Below are 14,625 nucleotides of genomic sequence, written 5' to 3' on the forward strand. Positions count from 1 at the left end.
TCAGAGCAGTGGCCCAATTAAAAGCAAAATTCTAGTTTGTGTGCAGAGAAGCTCATCTTAGGGAAACACAGGCTTCTAACTTCACAATGAAAATGTAGTTAGTGAAAGAGCTCAACTCAGCAAAATCAAAGTGAATCCCACATTTCCTTGACAAAATCCATCCTCTGTTTGAACACAGTTTCCAGGGCAGGTGGGCATCTGGCAAGTTCTGCATCACTGGTGGGGAGAAACAGAGGCTTTGGGAAAAAAAAAAACCCACCAGATATTCCTTGGAATGCTCTTAAAAAAAAATGCCAGTGTTCATCTGAGCATCTCTTTCCTTCTAAGAGAGGGCAACACAAGGGGGAGAATGAGGAGAGCTGGAATATTTGCTGACTACTCATCACCTGAAGGATTATGTACAACCAGAAGAGTGAGAGCTGCTACTTCAGGACAAAAACAGAGATTAGCACAGGAGAGGAGGGGAAAGTCATCCTCACAGTGGCCAGGATGGATTTATATCCACTGCCCTGTGGTTACTTCATCCACAAGATTCATCTGAAAGAGATGCTTATTAAAGAACAGAAGTCAGAGGGCCAGTGTGTTGGAAAGACTTTGTTTTATGGAGAACCAAAAAGGTCAGCCCTCTGCATCATGATGTTTTTGGCCTTTCTCAACACAGTAACTTAAAATTGCTCGTGCAGCAGCACTTGGCAGTGTGCAGTTGTTTGGCTTGGCTTCAGCAGAAAAATAATTTCCATTTGGGATAGAAAGTCCAAATACAAGTTTTCACAGGAGCCTGCAACCTGAAACCTGAGCCAGCTAAGGTTACAGTAAAGGGAAGGACTCTGAGCACAGTTCAAGAAAAATAGGCTCCTTTTCAAATTGTCCTTCAGCTCTTTAAAGTCCCTCTGAGTTAATCCAAGTGGCCACATAAAACATTGCTACTTGCTAGAGAACACCAAACACTCCAGGAGACTGCTCCATGATCTTAAGAGGCCAGATGTATTCTGCAGCTCTTCCAGGAAGTCTGGAAAAAGAGACTAAAAGCCTGCATGGAATGGGAATTAGGACCCCAGTTCAACAAAGCAACTAAACACATGCTCGGTTTTAAGGCATGAAATTAAATCAATCTTGATGCAAAAATAAATTAAAAACAAACCCTTGAGCACCTGCTACACTGAGTCCACTGCTGAACTTCACTGTTGTCTTTCAAACTTGGAGATCTGCCTTCAGTGAGCTCTGCTGAAGCAGCTTTTACAAGGGAGGTTCTTCATCCACTGAAAGCCACGCAGGTGCTGAGGGATTTTCTGAACCATGAGATACAAACCAAACCTGGTAAAGGCCACCCATGGGCTGGATTTGTCCAACCAGGTCTCAAAGCCCTTCCAAAGAAACCTGATATGTTGAAAATTAGTATGACTGCATTTGAATCACAAGGTGCAACTCTCCTGAAATAAGATTGTTTAATGGAAAGACTTTTCAATTTCACATCCTTGAAGAGTTTTGTTGGCCATTCCAATGCCTGTGGGTATCATATTCAGAGCCTGGAAGGGGAGCAAGCCCCTCAGGACACTCCTGCCTTCATGTCTGCTCTCTCCTTAGGTTTGTGAGTAATTTTTTCCCACCCAATTCCCATTCCTGTGAATCCTCTCAGCAGCTGCAATGTGCTTCACCTCACCCCCCTATTCCAGCAGGCTTTACTTCAGGCTCTCTAATGCTCAGAAGTGGAAGAAGGAACCATTGTCAGGGACCAATCCATCGCCTGTGCTTTAAACATGGACTCCAGGGTGAGATAATCATGCACTGGAGACAAAACACTCAGGGAATCCAGAGCAACTCAAGTTTAAAAGTCATATTTACCCAAGTGAATGCCAATACCTCCCTCATCTAACCTTTACCTACAGGCAGAGCCTCTGCAGGGATCATTGAGCCATGCTCTGTCCCCACTGCCACTACACTTCCAAAGCCACACCTCACAGGCTCTCCCAGCTCCAGCTCAACAAATCTGAGCTCCTCATCTTTGTTTCTCAGGTCTCTGCCACGTGAAAAAGGTAAAAACCCATCTGGATCAAGATTTTATCAGCTGAAGATACCTGCTCAGCTTCCCTTGGAATGACAACGGTGGTACCTCTGTATCCTCCACAAAATGTTCCTCTGACCCAAGATTTCCTGACAGGGATTTAAAAATGAACCAGCGAGGTGGCACTGGGTATCAGCAGTGAACTTTCTGTCTTTCCTTAAACTGCTAATTCTTGGGTTGGAGCCCACTTCTAGATTTGAAAACCAAGTATCACAGTGAAATTTAACTCCAGGTCTGGAATTATCTTTCACTACCTGAAGGGGAATCACAGACTCCTCTCTGAAGAGTCAGATTCCTTTCAGGAACTGACAGCAGAGCATCAAGACAGGCATCATTCACAATCTGAAGTGAGAGAAAATCTCATAGAACATGAAGAAAAAATTATGCACCATGACAACAACTGAGCATTGGAAAAGAGATGTAAAAAGACATTTCAGAGATGTTGTGAGAGCTCCATCTTTGCAGATTTTCACAGCTGAACTGGATGAGAATGATTTGGTTTTGGAATTAACCCTGCCTTGAGGAGGTGACTGGACTTCTGGCAATCCTTTCCAGCAGAAATTATTTTTTTCATTCCTTGATTCTATATGATTTACAGTCCCTATGGTAAAAAGAATCATAGATAACAATTACTCCCTACTCATGCAGTGGGCAATGCAGTAAACAGCTTACAGACTGTATCTTGAAAAATAATCATCAATCCAGAGGCTTTCTCACTCATGTTTCTAAGATTTTTTTACTCTTTTCACATAATTATAATTGAAATAGTATGCCAAATACTATGAAAAGACATTTTAAAATTATTACTATATTTAAAGATAATTTTTTTTTTAATCCCCCCCTTTTTTTTTCTTTCTGAAGGAAAGAAATACTGCAAGTCTGACAAGACTTCAAAATCCTGATGAAGATACTTCTTTGGATAATTTAGGGGATTTTTAAACTTTGGAAGGTGTCTCAGCTGAGGTGAGTTTTGAGGCAGGATGAGGAAAGATCCTCAGTGCATCTGACTGGAAGCACACCTGGTCAAAATACTTCCCTGAGCTCTGAGACACCATTCTCAGCAGCCAGAGGGATGTCCTGGGCTCCTCTCTGCTTTGGAAGAGCCGATGGATAGCAGGAGGAGCAGCCTGGTCCCTGGCAGGTGTTATGAACAAAACGGCCTTGCTGGGACACTGCTGAGTTGAGCTAAGCACTGATATTGAAATGTTAATTAGCTAATTGCTCCTGGGAATCACCTACATCCCCACCCACACTGCCATTCTAGGACTGGGATGCAAAATAGAGAGACCAGTGGAATCATGGGAGGGGGTTTTGGGGATGAAAACACCCCTAAATGGAAGGCTGGGCACAGTGGAGGGGGCTGGATGGGTGAGCTGCTTGGGGAAAAGGGAACCACATCCCTGGTCTGTGTCTGACATGTCACCATAGCCTGCAGGGGACCAGACTGGACTGGGCTGTGGGAAGCAGGAACAAAGGAACAACTCTTCCTGGTGTTCCCAGGAGGGAAGGAGAGGGGACAGCTGCTGCTGGACTTGGACAGCAGGCTCTGCACATCCCCTCACCCTTTGGCTGCCAGTGTGCCAGGAAGAAAGGAGAGAGGATGGTCTGCTGGGACTTCAGCTACAGACTGCACACCTGTCTTAGGTTATAATACTGGGGTGTATTCCATTACCACCTCGAGCTGCAATCCCTTTCTTTCCTTATCTCATAACTCACAGATAAGTCCCTCCTGGAGGAGCTGTTCTTTCAGCCACATGGCTGAGAAGATCACAGCATTCCAGTGTGAGATGCTCCGCCCAGAGGGAGGAGACAAACGATGCCATCAAGGATATGAGCGGGGTTGTGCAGACAGCAAGGAGATCCCCTCTTCCAAGAGGAACAGCTGAGACCTTCTCTGCACTGGACCTCCAGAGGGAAACTCCATCAGTCTACAGGAGCACAGCTTGGACAGAACCACATCTGCCACCACCGCCCCAGCCAGCAAGTGTCAGGCTGTATCTCTAACTCTGCCAGTGGTTCTTCTTTTGTGCCATTGTATGTATTTGGTTCTTTGTTCCCTTTTTCCTAATAAATTGTACTTCTGACTTAGAGCGTCTCACTGGTTTTGCTTTTCAAACCAGGACAACACCTCTTCACCTCTGGCTGCCAGTGTGCCACGGAGACTCCAGGGACAGACCCTGCACAGACCCCAGGGATAGATCCTGCACGGAGACCCCAGGGACAGACCCTGCATGGAGACTCCAGGGACAGACCCTGCAGAGACTCCAGGGACAGACCCTGCACAGACCCCAGGGATAGATCCTGCATGGAGACCCCAGGGACAGACCCTGCACGGAGACTCCAGGGGCAGACCCTGCATGGAGACTCCAGGGACAGACCTCCAGGGACAGACCCTGCAGAGACTCCAGGGACAGACCCTGCACAGAGACCCCAGGGGCAGACCCTGCACAGAGACCCCAGGGGCAGACCCTGCACAGAGACTCCAGGGACAGACCCTGCACAGACCCCAGGGACAGATCCTGCACGGAGACTCCAGGGACAGACCCTGCATGGAGACTCCAGGGACAGACCCTGCACAGAGACTCCAGGGACAGATCCTGCAGCCTTCTCCCTCCTCAGCTACCAGGAAAAAGCCACAGCAGCAGGGGCGAGCTCCGTGTCGAGCCCCCTGCCCAGCTGATCTTTTTAATAAAGAGCTGAACATTAATAAAGGCATAAGCCCTGTTCATTTCAGCAGGGATGTTTGCTCACACAACAAGCAAGCAGCAAGGGAAGAGCTGTGATGGCCACAGTGCCCAGCAGAGCCCTGGTGTGGCTCAGGAGCCTCTGCTGGCCTGAGCCCCCTGAAACCCAAGCCATGGCCAGGCCTGGGATCTGCTCCTGCCACTCAAAGGGAATGGATACCTCAGCGAGCAAAGCCTGGCTGGCAGCCCCACAGGAAACCTGTTCAGGCCCATCAGCACACTTCCTCTCCTTCCCTTTTGCCTCCTTTCCTTCTTCCTTTGCACTAGAAAAGCCACCCCTGGCGGAGCACAGCACTTCCCAAACCATGGCAGTGCAGAGAGGACAGCACTGAGCAGCTCTCCTGCACACCAGGGACCTGGGGGTGCAGCAGGGATTATCCCACAGCCCTGGAAGCTGGCAGCTCCTCTCCAGCCCTCTGGCACTTCAGCTACTATTACCAGGGCAAGGGTTTAGCATTGCAGTGAGGACAGCTAATGTATTTTAATCTCCATCTGCATTACTCACTATTTACTTTCCCGGCATACACAGCCCAGAGTGGACAGTTACTCAGCCAGCATTATGCAAAAGTTTGTAGAGCTTTAATTGGCTTTGTTTAATTAGTTTCATTTTCTTACAGCTCCGTGGAAGAAGTGCTTTTCAGCTCTTGAATTATCAAATGGATTTTCTTTCCTATTTAGTGAAAACATGCTGAGTTTCTGTGCAGGCACATAAGGTGTAAGGGATGTTTGGAAAGGCAGATTCCCAGTTTTCCACCCATTGAGCTCCACACCAGAGCAGGGGAAGGAGCAGCACTCTCCCAGCACCTGGCTCTGCACAGCAAGGAGGGACTTGGGAGTCAGAGGTCAGGACAGGACACTGGAATTCATCTCTGTGAAGTGCCCTTCTCTCTCCCTTCCACAGCCAAAGGGACCAGCCTTTGAGAAGTTCCAGCAGAACATCTGCTTGGGAGAGCCAAAGCAGATGAGCCCAGGGCCAGGGAACTGAGCAGTGCTTACCACAGGACGTGGTCCTTGTCAAAGAGCATTGCAGGGAGCATCCCACAATCATCCCCAGGCTGGCACCACGAACTGGAAATGAAAATTTCATGTATTTGGATGTGACTGACGAGATTCAAGCAGACAGTCACCTGAAGGACAGCTCTGTCTTTTGGCTGATCTACTTTCTGTTTGTCTTCTCTTGTAACAAGGACTGCGGGCAAATTTATACAAATTCTCAGAGAAGAAAATTAAAACACTTTACCCAACATTTGCCAACTTAAATCAGACACAGCTACCTTCAAAGTTGTTAAGATTAAAAGAATTATTAGCAGTAAAAGAAAGCAATTCTGTATAAAGAAATAGTTTGATAAAGCAAACCATCACAAAGTGTTTAACTGTCATGAATAGAAAGATAAGGAGGCAAAGACAATGTTGATGCAATGCTTTAACACAGGCCATTGAGTACCCACAGGAGGAAGGGAGGTGAGAGTGGCCCGCTGGACAGCTCCAGCTTTACATCCAATAATTAATGTTTGCACTTTAACGAAGAGCAGACTACATTTGGGATTAAAAGCAGTGTAAATTAAAAGAAAGGACAAGGACATGATCTGTTGCAATTTATAGACATGGTGTGGAAAAGAAAATTCCGGCAAAAAAGTCATCTGCTGGATAAACTTTTAATCTAGAGTAAATCAGCTTTCCCCTAAATCTCCTTCTTGCATTTGCAGTGCTGCAAAACCTGAAAGTGATATAAACTACAAAGGAACAGATTCAGCAGCATGTGCAGCCTGTTGTTGCCGCCCACATTTCCTCACCTCCCCCTCTCCCCAAAAAATAAGATCTGCAGAACTATTAAAAGACTCTAGAAATGTGCAAATGTTTGTATGTTTGTTCTAATACAATATTTTTAAAATATTTGGTTTACTAATAGGGAAAAATGAAAATAAAAAGAAAACAGGAAGACACGTCCTTAATAAGTCTGTATCATTCACTACCCCGTTTTTCCCGAGGTGAGTCTCTCAGTTCAGCACATCAGCAGCAGGAACTCTCAGTAATCCCTGACACAAAGAGAGCTGATCACCAAATTCACAGCAATGAACAGCTGGCCTTAGAGGAAAACTCCTCCCTGGGGCAAGCCCAGAGCGATGGCAGCACAGCACTCTCCATCCAAGCCAATAAATCAAGCAGTGCAAAGATCTAAGTCCTTAATCACTTCAACCGTTCAAGTTTTAGAATGGCTCCTGGCCACATTTCTGCCCCAAGCAATCTGGTGGTGTCTCACAGAGTTCCTGGGAATGATCTGGGAGCTGGGAAGCACCATGGACCAGCTCCGTGCACAGTCTGTGCAGCACCTCCCTGGTTTTGATGCTGAAGGAGCTCAATCACATGAGCACAAGTCACTCTCTAGCATTTTATTCTGAAGGCTGGAGAGCTTTCCTGGAGATATTGATGTAGCAGTGGAGTTAGAACCTGTGAGGCTGAAATTAAAATTCTGCACCTGGTAATGCACAGCCTGCAAAGAGATCCCAGCTCTCTCTTCCTCCATAACCATACTCTGGTTTGGAATATGAAGGTCACAGAGTTTAGAGGACTTGATCATGACTTTTCCTCTGCTCTTGACACAATAATAATATGTAAGCAGATGCCTTATATGCACAAAAGCTAAAGCTGCTTTCTTGCTGGCTAAGGGCAGGGATGAACATCATCACTGAAATGTTTTATGGCAAAACTACAGGCAGCCAACACCAGCATGCAGCCACCTCCCTCTAACATCCAGTAATTGCCATGGGATGGTTGCAAACTAAACCCTGACAAAGTACTGCCCCAGGAAAAGCTTCTCCTGATGAGATGTTTATGCTGCATTAATTCACAACAGGGCTGAATTTTGGCAGCCTCAGACCAGGAATACTATTTAACTTGTCATCACTGGCTGATACACTCACACTGCCCCAGCTCTTTTAACAGCTCCAGGAGAACAAATAAATGATAGCAAGCCATGCTTTTGGTTTTGATTAATAATCTCCCCCCCCCCCTCCAAATTATGTGAATTTAGCAAGGACTTTATATAAAAATGTCATAAGACTAATTTGCCTTCATTTTATGGTTTGGTTTTTGTTTCCCACATTCAGTTAAATGTATTTTCAAGTGCATCATACACCCAGAACTCCTTTAAGAGAACATAAATCTCAGTTCAAGTCTTCACCCTTTTACTGACCAGCCCTGTGAAATCTGTCAGGTCATTTGCACCAGCATTTTCATGTGGCAGATCTAATTCTGTACCAGAAAGTTGCCTCATCTCATGGGCGTTGCAAACCTGCAGCTCCCATAAAACACAATTGCTCGGCTCCTGTGAAAACTTCAACTCCCTTAATTGGGTAAGGGCCTGCTTTCATGAGCAGCTATTCTTTTCCTCAAATCCACAAATGTGGATAAAGTCACTGACTTCGAGTCCACTTTCGAGTGTTTTCAAGTTAAACAAGAGCTTAAGAGCTTTGGCTTTGAGCCAAAGTTTTAAAACACTGCTCTAAAGTGTCTTGGTGCAAAGTTCCCTCCAGCTGGAAAGCAGAGATCCAGATTTATTGACAACATTCAGGGATTAAAACACTCCCCACAGGAGCAGCAAAAGCTTTTGCTACACCTGGAGCAACCTGAGCTGTTCTGAAGGTGAAAATTCAAAATGTTATTTCCCACACAGGTATACACGAGCCCCTGCCAGACATCAGCATGTTCCACCCAAATAAGCTCCTCTACAAAAACACATAGAAAACACTCAGAGTTCACATTTTTTGGACTAAACACATTTTATGAGAACTTCACTTTTTGATCCTTAATCTACCTTTTCTTCTCCATTTCTTTTGAGGCAGTTTTTGGTTTTAAAGCAGTGACACAACTACCAAAATTTGCAGAAATAATTCAAATGCAAAGTTGCAGCAGAACTGGAAACCTGGAAAATCCATAGACTATATCCACAGAGGAAACACAAACATTTCTTGATTCATTGAGAATGGATTAGTCTGGCTAAATACTCAGTACCTGAGTACTTTTGATAACCCCACTGACAAATCCCACATTCTAAAGACAAACTGAGATATATTCTTGGACCAAAATAAATCAATAAGAGAAAACACAGACTGAGAGAGAAAAAAGACTAAGAAACAGATCAGGAAATAGTGGTTTGGGGTTGAAAACAGCAAGTGTGTAGACCCATGCCACTGTGATCCCATGTGCACTGATCTCTTCCTTCTTTTGGGGATAAAAAAAGCCCGACACTGGCGGAGGTGAGAAAGTATTCTCTCACTTCTAAGAAAGCTACTGTGAAAAAAAAAAAAAAAAAATAAATTGTTGCTCGTCTCTGAAGCCTGTTGTTGACCTGGCTTTTCTTTTTCTTTCTAAATTAGAGAGGGGAGGAAAAACCAAACAAACCCCCCAAATAAACAAACAAAACCCAAACCAAAATAGACAGAACTTAAGGAAACAGAACAGATTTTCTTTCTTTATCTGAGGAAATGTTAAAGATAGATCAATTACACTGCGGTTCAGAAGGGTCACTGCCACTTTTTTAAAGCTGTGGGAACAGCCTTTACAAATTCTGCACAGGTTCAGTGCTGCTTAACCTCTCCCGTTTTCTTTTCAAGTCCGGCTTAACCACACTTGAAACCGTCGCTCAAAACAAAACAAGCCACCAAAAAACACTGGGAAAGCTTTTGAAGTCCAGTCCGACAGAAACCAACCTGGTCTCCACCCCACCCCAGCATCTCGCGGGGGGATGCTGGTGATGGAGAAGGAAAAGCTTCCTGCGGGTTTCACTCCGGAGCAAGCGCTGGGCTGGGTGCGTGGGCTGAGCCCTGCCCATCGCCGCCCCGGGCTGCCGAGCGCTGCTGGGGCACACGGTGCCGGCAGAGCCACCGGCACAGGGCCGGGGACACCGGGCACCGCCAGGGAGCGAGGGGATGGAGGGAAAACCCCTTCCCGCTGGGGCACGGAGCTGCCACCCCAGCGGCGTCCCTGCGCTGGGACCACTTCTGGCAAGCAAAGGTGGCTGTTTCACAGGGCAGGGCGCACTCAGAGGGGCTCCAGAGGCGAGGGAGCAGAGGGTGGCTCTGAGAGCACCTGTGATGGAGCACGAAAAGGCCACGGGATCCCGGCAGCAGCTGGCAGGGAGCGGCGCCCGCCCGGGGTGCCCCAGAGCCGGGCGCACCTGCGGGGCACGGAGCAGCACGGAGCCCCGGGGCTGCCCTGCGCTCCCCGCGGCCGTGGGGCATCCCCCCCGCTCCCTCCCTGTCCCTGTCCCTATCCCAGTCCCTATCCCAGTCCCTGCCCCTGTCCCGCACCCCCGCCCCGTCCCCGTCCCCGGCACTTACGGGCAGGAGCAGGAGCGCGGCGGCCGCTGCCGCGGGGAGGCTGCGCTGGGGCGCTCGCCCCGCCATGAGAGCTCGGGGGGTGCCCGGGGCTCAGCCGGACCCTCGGCGCTGCCCCGGCATCGCCCCCCGCCTGCTGCCCTCCGCCCCTGCCCGCCGTCCCGCAGCCGAGCCCGGCGCTGCCGGCGCGTCCCAGAGCGGAGCCCCGGCAGGGAGGGAGGGAGAAGGGGGAGCCGAGCCCGCCCTCCGCCCAGGATTCCTCGGGGATGGAGGCGGCGGGGGGCCCCCGGGGGAGCGCGACCCTCACGGCTTCCAGCAGCGAGGGGCAGCGTCCTGTGCCCCGGCTCCGAGCGCCGGAGCCGCTCCCGTCGCCAGCTGGAAGCGGGGCCGCGCCGCCCGCGCTCGGCCGGCAGCCGCGGGGAGCCCCTCGCCGAGCCCTGAGTGATGGAGATCCCTCCACCCGAGCGATGGGGACGCCTTCCACACCAGCTTCCAGAAATGACGGGGATCCTCCCCCACCTTCCCCTACGCTGGAAGTTCCACTGCCTCCAAAGTGTCCAGGAGCAAGAGGATTCTCCCTGCCCGAGCTCTGGGTGCAGTGGGGAGCATTTTCCAAAATTAGGTGCAATGGAAACACCTCCTACAGCCCCTCAGGAACATTAATAATCCCTTCACCACCACCCCATTCTGCCAGGCATTAGGTAAAGTGTTAACTCCACAGCCTGAAAACTTTCAGGAGCAACAGGCTTCCCCCAGTGCCCAGGTACCACCTGCATTGTGTGCACAGCGTGCAGAGGTGTTTTATAAAAAGAGGGAGAGTGACTCTGCTGGAGCATATAGCAATAGCATTCTTTTTAAGATAAAAGTTTAGATCAGATGCTAGAAAGGAATCTTTCCCTGTGAGCGTGGTGAGGCCCTGGCAGAGGGTGCCCACAGAAGCTGTGGCTGCCCCACCCCTGGAAGTGCCCAAGGCCAGGTTGGATGGGGCTTGGAATAACCTGGGATAGTGGAAGGTGTCCCTGCCCTTGGCAGGATGGTTGAAATAGGATGATCTTTAAGGTCCTTTCCAACCCAAGTCTTTCCAGGATTCTGTGGCCCCCTACAAACCTGAGAAGATAAGGGAGAATCCTCTCTGACACTGTGCACTCTGAACCACCTGCCTATCCTCCAAGAGTGACAGGACACCCCTCAAGCCCACCATGCAACATTACCAGTTGTGATGAGCATCTCCACCTGGAAGATAATGAATAAGAAGCAAATCTCCCATCTCCCTCTGTACCCCAAGGCAAAAGGATTCTTGCTTATTGGTCACCAGATTCATCAGCACGCCTTTCCCAAAGTCTCCAAGGCTGTGGGGCACCTCCTCTGCTATTCCCAGTTGCCATGAGAAGCCCTTTATTCCCCAGCGCCAAGCCTTTTAGGACTCCCCAATGCATGTGCACACTTTTATCCATGCAACCCCAAACCTGCCTGTTTGGCTGAGCCTTGTGCACTTGGTTTCTGAAACAAAACACATTTGTCCTGCTCTTAACTACAGATACTTGCCAGGTTAGACCCCTGTGCAGAGCAAGGTCACCTCTCATCTTCCTGCTGCTTGCCCAAGGAGCTTCTGGCCCTCTGGTTGCTCTGGGGTGGATGTTGATGATCAGAGAATTGGAATCTTACAGATTTGGATGCCTGATCATGTTGGGGCCCAATTCCTGGGTCTAGCAGAATTATCACTCCCTGCCCTCCATGTGCAGTTGCCTTCTCCATACAATGGATGTGTCTGTGGCATTGTTAAGTGTGGGCATCAGGCCAAGCCCTGGGCTTCCCAGTGCCAGCAATGAGCCTAATGAGATTATTTTCCCCTCTGCTCCACCCTATCTGCCCAGAGGACAGCCAGCTGTGTGTGAATCACAGGCAGAACCTTCCCCCATCTGAGCTGGGACTGTCCCCAAAAGCCCAGCTGTGTCCTGAGGCACACAGCTCTCAGTCACAGTTCTGGGCCAGGAGCAGGCAGGACCAGCTCCCTCCCAGCCCAGCTGGATCTCCTCAGGGAGCAGTGCCATACCCTGCCTCTCCAGTCACCTGTTGCCAGCTGTTTCCTGCAGGGAGATGGAGCCTCTTCTTCCTTTTCCCCCAAGAAAGTGCCTTTCCACAACCTTCCTAGTTGTTTTCTGATTTTTTTTTTTAATCAAAATCAATTGGCATAAAGGTCATAGTGGCACAGAGGAAAGAGTTCCAGCAAATTCTCAGGGTTTGCAAAAGCTTAGCAAGCCTTACTCAGATGCAGAAACACCTGGACATCTTCCTTTAAGGCCTTGCTGAATTATTTTGCTTTTTGTCATTTGTTCAGAAAGGCATAAAACAGCCTTTGACCCTCTCTAAAATACCTACAACAACACTTACTTTCCTAATTTTCCCCAGGAATCCCATTTATGACAGCATGAACCTCACAGCAAGGAGATGGGCTAGAAAACTTGGAATCCTCCTAAGAGACTGGCAAAAATTCTTACAAAGCAGCATTATTTTCCCTTTTCCTTTGGTTATTCAACAGTTTGAATACATGTAAATATTTAAGCTTGCCTGGTTTTCCCTTTTCTGCCTGTTGCACACCAGCATTTGTTTCCTTTCATTATTAAAAGAAAACAAAACCATATCCCAAAGTTGCATGCTTCCAATTAAAATGAGTTCGTTCATGAAAATGCAAAAGGGAGGAATAAATCCAGCCCAAATTTTTATTGCATTTAAACATTCGACTCCGGGACTGGAAACTCACACGCGACAGGATTCCATGAACTCGTGGGAATGGGTAAAAGAGGCCTGGAGCTGCCTGGGCACAGACATCAAGTGCCTTGGAACCAGGAAGGTTTTCCATGACTTTCTCTTTTCATTTATCTGTGTTTATTGCGCTGTCCAGAGCCTCGTAATCTTAAAAGTTGTATTGAAACACAGCAAAATGACCCCAAAAGTGACTATCTTAGGACTAAACAAATCATTCCCATAGTATATAAAAATATACTCATGCCCGAGGCTTTTCCCCTTGCAAATGGGTTGCAAAGTCCTACCAAAGGTTTTTGTTGTCTGGGTTGCTTATAAGGTCACTCCCCTTTGGATACTCTTTAGGGTTGAGCTCATGTTGCAGCTTTTCCTTCATTCAGGGGACTTTTCTCCCCGTCATGTCCTTTTCTAAAACTTGTAGGATCATGAATCCTACTGGCTGGGTTTGTGGGGGAGGTTGGTCAAGGTTAACATGGAAACAGAGATGCACAGACAGAGATATCCACATGTGTGGATATGGCATGGGGAATGTAAGCCTTGCTCTTCCAGGGAACACACCAAGGCCCCTGAGATCAATACTTGGAGATAGAGTGAGTCTCCACGTGGGATCGTGGCAAGGATCCAGTTGCTCAGCTCTTGCCCAGATGACTTTCAGACATGGGTTGCAGTCATGCCCATACAAGGATAACCCCCTTTTGCTTGTTTGGTGGTGATTTTTATTCCTCTTTAATAAAGCTCCTGAAAGAACTTCAAGTCTAAGTATCCCCACTGCTGTCAGCTGTACAGAAAGAATCTTCACTGGAGGAAGGGGCAGTTCTTGGTGTCACATCTAACACAAAGGTCCTTGCTGTGTCCATAACCCTGAAGAATTTCTAAAATACAATGAAATAACTTGAAAAGCACTTTTAATAATAAACAGAAGCATCACAAAAGACATCATAACCAAAGGGTGAAATGGGGCTGAATTAGCTGCCAATTTTGTCTCTCTGAAACACTTGAGGACCTCTCAGGGGGATAAGATGTCATCCAGTTAAAAGGAAACATCAGAAAATACCAAATACATCTCTCCAGGTGACTTCCAGAGCCATCTTCTATGTGTCCCCACTTGGGAACAAATTGAGTCCCCATTTGGAACTTGAATAGGTTTTAGGCCTCTTGTGCAGGATCTGAGTAAATCCAATTTTAACTGTGTATCAGATGTTTTATTCATCCCCTAAACTAATAAAGTCAGAGCCCTTTCAGAGATGTGACAGCTCAGAACAGCTACAATTCTCTGAAGTGTTGTGCTGCCCTGCTCCCTCCTGACTGCATCTCTTTTAGTCAGCTCTGTTTCAGAGAGGCAGGAGAATTGGTCTGGGTGTGCCAGACCTGGAAAAGGCCAAGCTGGGAGAAGGAATGGGAGGATCTCCCCCTGATTTTTGCAGAATGAGTGAATGCCACGATGACATTTGAAACCAGAATAATTTCTGCAAGGGAGGAAAGTTAGCTGGAGGGTTCTTATTAATTATTAATGGGATGGTTTTCTGAAATAACGATGGGTCAGAGTTGGTAATGAGCATGGCTCAGGAAAACAGAGATTACTCTGACAAAGCAAAGGCACAGAGCTTCTGCCTCTTCAGCAGGTCAGTACTTGCACTGGAAGGAGGGATGTAAGCAGGATGGAGGAAAAAATGGTGGTATTTAAAGAAAGTTCCATTGTCTGAACTGGTTCCTAATAGTG

The 14,625-nt window shown here is 47.8% G+C and overlaps 1 protein-coding gene across 1 annotated transcript in view; it reads right to left on the reverse strand.

The window, feature by feature from the left end:
- CRHR2 (corticotropin releasing hormone receptor 2) overlaps window positions 1-10,292 on the reverse strand; it is a 152,121-nt gene extending 141,829 nt beyond the window's left edge. Inside the window, exon 1 of the mRNA XM_077789598.1 lies at window positions 10,146-10,292. Within this exon, the coding sequence (XP_077645724.1) occupies window positions 10,146-10,211 (66 nt within the window). The 5' untranslated portion in view covers window positions 10,212-10,292. The remainder of the gene's footprint in view (window positions 1-10,145) is intronic.
- Between the last annotated feature and the right edge of the window lie 4,333 nt (window positions 10,293-14,625).

The sequence above is a fragment of the Lonchura striata genome, chromosome 1 (genome assembly GCF_046129695.1).
Source record: "Lonchura striata isolate bLonStr1 chromosome 1, bLonStr1.mat, whole genome shotgun sequence".
NCBI lineage: Eukaryota > Metazoa > Chordata > Aves > Passeriformes > Estrildidae > Lonchura > Lonchura striata.